The sequence below is a fragment of the Arachis hypogaea genome, chromosome 4, assembly GCF_003086295.3.
Source record: "Arachis hypogaea cultivar Tifrunner chromosome 4, arahy.Tifrunner.gnm2.J5K5, whole genome shotgun sequence".
Classification (NCBI taxonomy): Eukaryota; Viridiplantae; Streptophyta; class Magnoliopsida; order Fabales; family Fabaceae; genus Arachis; species Arachis hypogaea.
Genome location: NC_092039.1, coordinates 14,473,794 through 14,483,947, shown reverse-complemented (window position 1 = coordinate 14,483,947; position 10,154 = coordinate 14,473,794). Strand labels below are relative to the sequence as shown.

At 30.7% G+C, this 10,154-nt stretch overlaps 1 protein-coding gene across 1 annotated transcript; it reads right to left on the bottom strand.

Annotated features, from left to right (window-relative positions):
• Positions 1-946: 946 nt before the first annotated feature.
• Positions 947-3,199, bottom strand: LOC112796357 (chitinase-like protein 2). Its single transcript, XM_025838771.2, has 3 exons — positions 2,613-3,199; positions 1,716-1,875; positions 947-1,639 (listed from the first exon to the last, which is right to left on the bottom strand). The coding sequence occupies exons 1-3, from the start codon at positions 3,004-3,006 to the stop codon at positions 1,219-1,221; spliced, it is 975 nt and encodes a 324-aa protein (XP_025694556.1). The 5' UTR covers positions 3,007-3,199; the 3' UTR covers positions 947-1,218.
• Between the last annotated feature and the right edge of the window lie 6,955 nt (positions 3,200-10,154).

Here is a 10,154-nt window from a genome sequence, read left to right as displayed (position 1 = left end):
GAATTTATGATTCACTTCAACAAATGCTTATTGGGATAAGCAACTTCAGCAACAATGTACATGTTTAACAACACAACAAAACATCTCATATACCTGACTTTGAACTTTTTCTTTTCTATACATACTTACTGTAGAGATGGATGTTGGAAAAACCATTAGGAAAATCATTATTTTGGAAAATCTTACAAATTAAATCCAATTTAATTTAGCACAGTAATCAATTTTCTATCCAAGCCTAAGAACATAATAGATATCTACTTAGACAGAATTCATGCACTAGATAGAATTCAACTACCAGGATCTTGATCTACAAAAAAATCTTACACTTTTAAGTTAATAAATGAAATCTTACCTTATCAGCAACATACATTTACATATTGTAGCGACCATGTGAGCAAAAAAAATTTTATTCTATAATCACTAATTTTAATTTGTCTCTATTAAGAATTGCACCTATTATAGTAATTTACTGTTTTAGCTTCCAAAAGATTTTTTTTTTTTTTACAAAATAGCCTTCTAAAGAAACAAATGATATTTTGGTTGGCATTTTGTCTTTCCAAAGATATGAATTTGACATAATACACCAATTTCTTTTTGATAAGTGATACATATTAATCCAACCCTTTTTTGAAATATTTGAAAAATTATTTAAAATGTACATAAAACCCAGAGAAAAGATTTGATCTCTAGATATTTCAATTATTTTCATTGTATTTGATGTCAGGATTTAGCTAAAATGTTCATTATACACGTATACTATGTTACAATGGTGTTTATCTTACAAAAAGCCTAAATTGTTTATGTCGTCATTAACGGCCTCAACTTATTTTAGAATCAGTTATGCTTGAACTTCTACTTACCTCATCCAGGGACTGAGAATAAAAGTAGAATGTACCATGCATTCTGGTTCAAGAAGAAAACAAACAAAATTGTTGACAATCCTTAATAATGATAAAATATTTCACTTTTTTTTTTCTTTTTTTTTTATGCACATTGTACCAAAAATATATCCAAGTTACACATGGAGGTATGCAATTAATAAGAAAACCCAAGAAATACGCACGTTTATAATCTATACAAATTTTTAACAATTAATATCCACTCCAAATTAAAGCTGGGTTTTAAAATTTCCACTCCCATGCATCATCATTGCATGCATGTCCCCTCCTTTAATTTTATTAGAACTCTCCAAAGATTTTTTTCAAGAATTCTCAATAATCAAGTTGTTGAAGAAGATGGAGGCCCAGCGGGCTTAAAGGGCTTTTGCTCAGCACAAGAGAGGACATCATGGGGCCCAGCTTCTTCTCGGCCAACACCCATGAGATCAAGATAATAGAGGTAATGAGAAATAACGTTGTTCATGTCATCACCATCAGAACCCTGGCCACAAACTTGGTCACCGTAGAGAACATTGATTGTGGCACCAAAACCTGGGACCCGCTTTGCCAACGTGTCATTCTTAGTTGGCTTCCAGTTGGCATGAAAGGCATCGTGTGGTGAAGGAATGTGCTTGTCTGGTGGGGTCATCCACGTGTGTATTGCTGCTTGGAATGCCAGCGTGGCATTTTGCTCTATGTATTCTGGGTGGTCCAATAGGTTCACCTTTAGGGCTTCTCCTATTTTTCCATAGTTGTAGTTCCTGTTCATCATTTATTAGGCATCAAAGAAAGCAAAGTGATTAAATTAAACTAAAAGGAAAGAGGTAGAAAGGGAACCAGTAAATAGGGATGGCGCCACGGCCATAATAAGCGGCGCCAGGGGTGCATGGATAGGTCAACTTGTAGTAGTCATCACAGTAGTATTTATCTGGACTCAGTTCCTTGTTGTAACATAATCCCCATGCTAAGGGTCCCCCTGTTGCCACCCCATATCCACCTGAAATCAATTTTTTCATTCCAATTTCCAACAATCTCATCAATTTCTTCTAAATGCTACCATAATAATACAGGTAAAGGCCTAAGTGAAGTTAACTTAATATAAAATTAATAATTAAAAATAGTTAAATAATAATTTAGTCAAATTTATTAAATTATTTAATCATTTTCGAATATTTTTCACTTGATAATATATATAATCCATTTTTCTAGTATGTATATATGGCTAAAATCGATATAAACCACTTACTGTATTAAATGACTTCCAATAATTAATTGAAAAACTCTTAAAATCAGCCATTTTTAATATTTTTTTATTATTATTTAATTATTATAAATATTAAATTATCTTTAATAAATAAATTTAACAAATAAATTTTATTAATTTATATATACAAAATTTAAAAAATATGAGTATAAATTATATTAATTTATATGTGCAATTTTTTTTACTAGAGATAGAAAGATTTACGCACGATCTTTTAGGTGAATATGAAAAAACTATGTCATTTGAGATATAACTCATTAACTTTCTAATAAATATAGATACAAATTATGTATTTTTTGTATATAAAATTTTTGTAATATATGTATAAATTATTGTTAATCTAAGTGCTCATAAAAAATAACAATATTTGCTGAGAACATGTAACATTATTCTAATTAATTAACATAAATTTTAAATATACAATTTTAAAATTGTGGATATATATATGTTTATGATGCTATATCACTTACAAGAAGTCTTGCTTCCCACATGACCAAGAAAAGCAGCAACCTCTTTCATGCCACCAAGCTTTCCACCGGTGGTCCCGAACCCAAGAGGCTGGTAGAGCGCGGCGGCCGTGATGAACGACTGGTAATCCCAGAATCCGACGGCATGAGCCACCGGGGAATTCCTCTTTGCAAAGAGGTTCTCAAACTGGTAAGTTTGGAAGAAATCAGAGATTGTCTCATTACAACAATAAGCAGAGAAACCCTTACACTCCCACCCTTTGTCACAAAGCTTTTTCCCCTTCACTATCTTCACCACCGGCTTCACCGATGATTGTGCATTAACCACACAAACAACAAACAACAACATCAAAACCCATGATATTGTTGGATTCTTGTTATTGTTCATCTTCTTCATGTTTTGTGTTATATTCAACGATGATGAGTTGGAGCAAAATTGTGGGAGTTTATTTATAAAAAAATGAAGAAGTTGAGTGTAGTGTGTAGTGAAAGGGATGGAAAGGGAGTGTGTAACTATTATTAGGAGGGAGAGAATTTTCAAGAGGTGGAGAATGTGGAGCTTTTGCTTCCATTCTCATTCATCTATCTCTACTTTTGATTTGATTACAAGTTAAGTAAAATAGCATGTATGGGTGGGTGGGTGGGTGGTTTCAATAAATTAAATGTGCTTAAACAAAATCAAATTACTAAGCTAGCATTGGACCATGGCTTAAAGCTTGTGTCATTGTTGCATAAATTGTTTATAATTACGTAAAAGCTTTGAAACGCAACTACAAATTCAAATCGTTATTAGAATGGATACTTATTGCTTTTTATCCAAATAGCTTTGGACTGTTTTGATTGTAATTTTTGGTCAGGAAAAAGCCTTTTTAATCCAAAAATAGAATGCATTGACACACATTGGACCTCAAAAAGTCAAATCATAATTTGTTATATTGCATTTAAAGTGGGGAGATAAAAAATGAAACCAAACAGAGCAATTTTTTTTTCCTTTTCACTGAGGGAGAGTTTATTTTCTTTGGTCATGAAGGAGGGTTTGTTTACAGTCAAGTGAGTCGGCTTTGGTCCAATTATTCTCTTGGGCTTAAAACTGAAGAGGAGCTGGTCTTATTAGGCCCAAATAAAGCAAGACCCATCCAATCAATAAATTCCTATTAAATCAGACCATGAGAAACTTCCAATCGTATCTACTCAATTTTAGTATAGTATTAGAATTAGAATTAAGGTTCTAAAAATTAAACCGATAATCGAACTAATTCAATTATTGATTTATTGATTTACTGGTTCGATCAATTTAATCATTATTTAATGAAAATAATCGTTTGATAATAAAAAATAAAAAATATAATAGTATAATATAAATTTTAAAATATCATTCAAATTAGTTATCTAAATACAAACTCAAAAATTAAATAATAAAAAAAACAATTAATATAAAATACCAACATTAAAATTTGTCATTAATTATCAAAATTTGTAAAAATTTACAGTAGATTTATTTCGTTAAAATCATCTTTACCTTTATTTTTATCATTTAGATTAGAAAAATCAAGTAATGTAGCATAAAACATTTTACTATCACCACCATTATTTTCAGCATCAATATTATCTAACGAAATATACAACACTTTATCAACAAGTTAAAAATTAAAATTATTCTAATAAATTATTAAAAAATAAATTATAATACTCACGTAATGTCCTTAATATTATTAAAAAGATTAGATTTTTTTCAAAAACTTTTTCTGTTACCCAAAAATCAACAAAATTAATACTTTCATAATTAATTAGATCATATTGCACATTTTACTTTCTTTTTCATTTTTTTTCTAAAAAATTAAATACAATATATAAAAAATATCATAACATATCAAATACACCAAATCCAATGATATGAAATGAAAGTATGAAACATGTATTAAAAACAACAACCTAACAATGATATTAAGAACATAAACTCAGATAAAAATAATTATTTGAATTAATAATTGGAAAAAAATACAACAACATAATAATTATAGGGTTAAAATTAAAATATATCTATATTATATTACTAATTTGACAATCAAAATGTATTATATAATAATTTTTTTATTAAAATTAAAATAAAATATTTCTCTTTAAAATTAATAAACTTCATTCCTCTATCCTCTTATCTATTTTCTCCTATTTTCTATTTTTCTCTACCCTTTATACTCTATATATAACTTATAATTATATTTTATATTACTAATTTGACAAATCAAAATATATTTTTTCATTACCAATAAAATAAAATCTTTTCCTCTAAAATTAACAAACTCTCAACTCTCCTTTTTTTCTTTATCTTTCTCTCTCTTATTTTCTATCTGTCTCTACTTTTTTATTTTATAAAAAAATAAAATTAATAAAATAATATAATTTAAATAAATTCATAAAATTATAAAAAGTATATTAAACTTATAATTAAATATAATTAAAAAATAATTCTGTAATATTATTCATATAAAAAATATTATTATTATATGCATACCCTTTTATTTTTACTAATGTCGTAATTAATAATTAGAATCAAGATTCGAGTTAATTTTATAACTATTAATATAATTTTTTATACTAATATAATTATATTTTTATATATAGAGAGAAAAATATTATTTTTAAATAACAAGCATAAAAATTAATTACTTTTATTTATACAACAGACTTAACATTTAATTAAATAGAAAAATATATACATTAAAATTTTTAAATTCTAAATAATGAATGTTAAAATTAATTATTAATAAAAAAAATTAAACTCTTTCGCATAAAAATAATAATTAAACGGCTTAATATGTGATTTTTTTAATATACAAAGACCTTGATTTTCATAGCCGACAGAAACTTTTTATTTTCTATTATTTTTTTAAAAGTAATTTGATTCTATCATTTTTTTTATAATTATCTATAATATCAAGACAAAATTGATATAATTTCAAAAAATTTATATTTTTATAATATTATTATATACAAAACACTAATCTATTGATAAATTTATTAATATTATGATGATCTTCCATGAATAGGAACAATAGCTTATTCTTAATTTTATGGGTCATGGCAACTACTAAATCAAGTGATGGATTCATGCATTGAACGACAAATTGAAACATATGTGGACGGTTTGAGCAAGTGGCAATGAAAATGAAGTTTCAACTTTATATGATCCAAATTAAGTACGTCGGGTTCTCTCTTTAAACTAAATCCACACTACACATTACACGTTCATGCATAACAAAACTTTGGTTTCACTTTTGATGGGCACATGGGACCTCCAAAATAGGGACGGCAACGGGTGGTCCCCATAAATCTTGCTCTTCTGCGATGGATAACGGGAGTACGGGACCCTTTTTCTGCCGGAAACATGAATATTCGTGGATTTAAAAAAAAAATTAAAAACAAAAATCCACAAGTATGGTAACAATGAGGTAACACATTTAACATAATTATAACAATTAAAAATAAATTAACAATCAACACAAAGAATAATTAATAAATTAACAAGTTCATAATATCAGTTAAAATAATAAACAAAGGATAATTGAACAATTAAAAAAATCAACACAATAAAAAATTTATACCTAGTTAATACATTATAGCAAATTATAAGACATCAACAACACAACAATTAAAATTTAAAACAAAGCGACAACATAAAAAAGAACAATCAAAAGTCACACAGCAACAACACCAAAAATTAAATCAAAACAAGAAAAAAAGTAATAAAGACCAAACATACCTTCCACTAGGGCTAGAATTTGGACACAGAGGAAGAAGGGGGAGCACAGAGAAAGGTCAAAACTCAAACTAAGACAAGAAAAAGGGAGCAGTGGAGCATAGAGAAGAAAGACACAAGCGATGAAACTGGAACAAACGACAGCCGCAGCATAAAGGCGACGCAATGACAGAAAAGGCTTTGACGTGAAGACGACAAAGAGGCTTTGACGCGACGAACACTACAAGAAAATTGTTGAATACCGTCGAATTTAGGGTCGGATATTAGCGACAGATTTACTATTAGAAGTACTGGCGGATCATGTAATAAATTCGTCCGGTAAAAACATTACTGTCGGATTCAATTTTTCACCGGTAATATTTGGAGGGAAGAACGAAAAATTTGGCGCATTTTGTACAATCGGATTTACCGATGGTAAATCTCACTTAATAGAACGTTGTGTTTTGTGACATGTGATGGGGTTACCGTCAAATTGATCCACCGAAAAATTTGACGGCAAAAATTAACCCTAAATTGGAATGCGCTCTCCCCATATTTCGGAAGACCTCTCTCTCTCTCTCTCTCTCTCTCTCTCTCTCTCTCTCTCTCTCTCTCTCTCTCTCTCTCTCTCTCCCCTAAACCACATCCGCCAGCCACCACCAGCAGCCTCCGAATACTGCGTGGACTGGTAGCTGCCACCACCAACTTGCGTCGCGTGGAACGTTTCGTGCTGTCATCGATTTCGTCGCTGCTCACCAGAGCTTCCTCTGTTCTCTGTCTGGGTAGGCTGTCATCCTCCCTCTTCATATTGTATCCTATTTTACATTTACATTTTTTAAACTGAAACCCTAAATTCATAAACGTAGCCTTCCAAGTTGGTCACCGTCGCTGTCACGGCATTGTATATGCTGCCACCACCACGTAGAAAATTTTTTTTGCGTCATCATTGTCTCTAGGTAACTCACTCACTAAGAAATTTAGAATGGTTAAACCTTAAATTACGATTCATATAATTTTAATTTGTTATGTGATAAAAAAAATATGTAATTAGGATTACGATTACTAAGTTGTAAGTTGTTAATTTTTCTCGTGAATAACATAAATAGAAAAAAAATAATAACATTGTTTATTATATTCTATTATAAATTAATAGAATATTTCTAATTAGTTTTTAGTTTAAAACATAAGATCAATTACAAATTTTTTATGTTTAATTTTAATGAAAGTAAATACACATTTAAGGTTATTAATTTTTTACATTTCACTTGCTTTGCTAATTTTTCAAGTTAGATTTTTAACTTTTGATTATTAATTTTTAGATTTTACTAACTTCACTTTTATTTTAAGATTTTTTAAAATCGTGTAGCTTTAATCGTGGGTTTTTCGTGCAATATTCAGGTTGGATTTTTATCTCTAAACATGTTATGTTATTTATATTTTATGCTGGACTTACTTTTTCTAAGATAGAGTTTTAGGACAGAAGTGGGAGAAGGTTACGTAGTGGCGCTTCTCAAAACCCTTGTTTGCTGAAAATTTGTGGAGTAATAAGGGGTTACGCGCTAGAACGGCTAGAATTTGATATTTTATTGAATGCGTGTTTGTTCAAATTTATGCCTTCAACTATTTTTTCTATGAAAAGTATAAATTTATTTGGTGAAAGTCTCTAAATTAAGGAAGAATTTTGTCGAATTTTTGTTTAAATTGTTTAAAACATGTTTAGTTTGTGAAAAAATGATAATTGGATTTGGTGAGAGATTCTAATTATAGAAAAAACTTTGCCGAATTTTCTAAAAATTTTAATAAGTTGTATTGTTGATTGAATTTTAAGATATTTGCGGCAAAATGATTTGAAGTCATCGTCTGTAGATGTATGATAGGGATAACTGTGGACAAGAGCGGGAGGGTTTAAAACCTTAGTTCTTTGAAGAGATTGACGATTTTGTTGCGTATGTCTTCAACATGAAACCATTTAGGTCTCAAGGGGTATTTAGGTGTCCGTACTATAAGTGTCGGCTGACTAAGTGGTTAGGACCTTCAGATATAACACTTTACCTCTACCATAATGGGTTCAAAGTTGGGTATTGGATGTGGACGGAACATGAAAAGTGGATGAGCAGGGAATCAATCGGTCTATATCAAATTTCAATAGGTCTAATGGTCGATCAACGAGGGTTCGAGTGGTTAGATAACTAAACGTGGAAGAAATGATTTGGGAGGATAACCAAGATAGATACAATGAGATGGTGTTTGATGCAATTGGTGTTACTGATGTGGAAGATGTTGAACAAGAGTCTAACCCGGAGGCAAAGAGATTTTATCATCTGTTAGAATCTGCTGCAAAACCTTTGTTTTAGGGGTGCGTTCATTCGAAATTGTTTGTCTATGTTAGAATGATGTGTATTAAGTATGATTCAAATCATACCCAAGAGTCTTTTGATAAGTGGGACACCCTTTGTAACGAATTAGCACCTATTGGGACTATTGGCATCCCATGGATCCATTTTGAGGCATAGAAGTTAGTTTCGAAATTAGGTATAAATTTAGTGAAAATCGATTGTTGTTTGAGTGGTTGTATACTGTATTACAAGGGAGACATAGACTTAACTGCTTGTAGATTTTTGTATTGCACCGAGGTTTCAAGTCGAGAGAGAACAGATTGGTAAATGGCAGGTAAAGAGAGTTCCAAACAAATGGATGCACTACTTGCCTCTAATTCCTAGGCTAAAACGATTGTATGCTTTGATGAGTTTGGTCCCTCACATGACCTGGTATAGTAACAATAAGAGAGACGATAGTTTTATGACGCACCCGTCACATGGAGATGCTTAGAAGCACTTTGATCAGATCCACCCTATATTTGCGAGCGAGACTAGAAATGTTAGATTAGCTTTGTGCCTTGACGAGTTTGCACAGAACTCTAATTTCGACAACGCATACTCTTGTTGGCCTATTGTGGTGACTTCTTATAACCTACCTCCCGAAATGTACATAAATGACCCATATATGTTTCTAACTTGTATCATACCTAGTCCAAGCAATCCAAAGACCAAAATAGATGTCTTCTTGTAACTCTTGGTGGATGAGTTAATGGAGTTGTGTATTCATGGTGTACAAATGTATGATATTTCAACCAAGACAAACTCCCAACTGCGTGCTGCATTGATGTGGACCATTGACGATTTTTCTGCATACGGGATGATATTAGGTTAGTCTAGTTAGGGCTAGTTAGGGCAGAATATCGTGTCCCATTTGTATAGATGATACAAAGGCATTTTGGCTGACCAATAATGGTAAGAATTTGTAGTTTGATTGTCATTAAAGGTTCTTTGATTTGATCATCTTTTTTTGCGCAATAAAGACTCGTTTAGAAAGAATAAAAATGAACAAGTTGAGGTATCCGTGAGGTTGAGTGGTTTGCAAATTTGACATCGTGTCACTAGAATCCCAAGGATCGTCGATAACGGGCAGGGTTAAGATATCTGGAATATGACAAGGAACACAATTAGACAAAACAGAGTATATTTTATGATTTGTCTCATTGAAAAGATAACTTGGTTTGTCATTGTCTTAATGTGATCTATTTTGAAAAACGTGTGTTTGATAATATCATGCACATGGTAATAGATGATGAGCGAATAAAGAATAATGATAAGGTAAGGTTAGAGTTGGTGGACATTTGCAGGCGACCAGATCTAAACTTAAAGAGATTTGAGAATAGTCAGTGGGGTAAACCAAAGGCAGTATTCACTCTAACGAAGGACCAAAGATAAAATATTTGTAGGTGGATTAGGAGATTGAAGTTTTTCGAT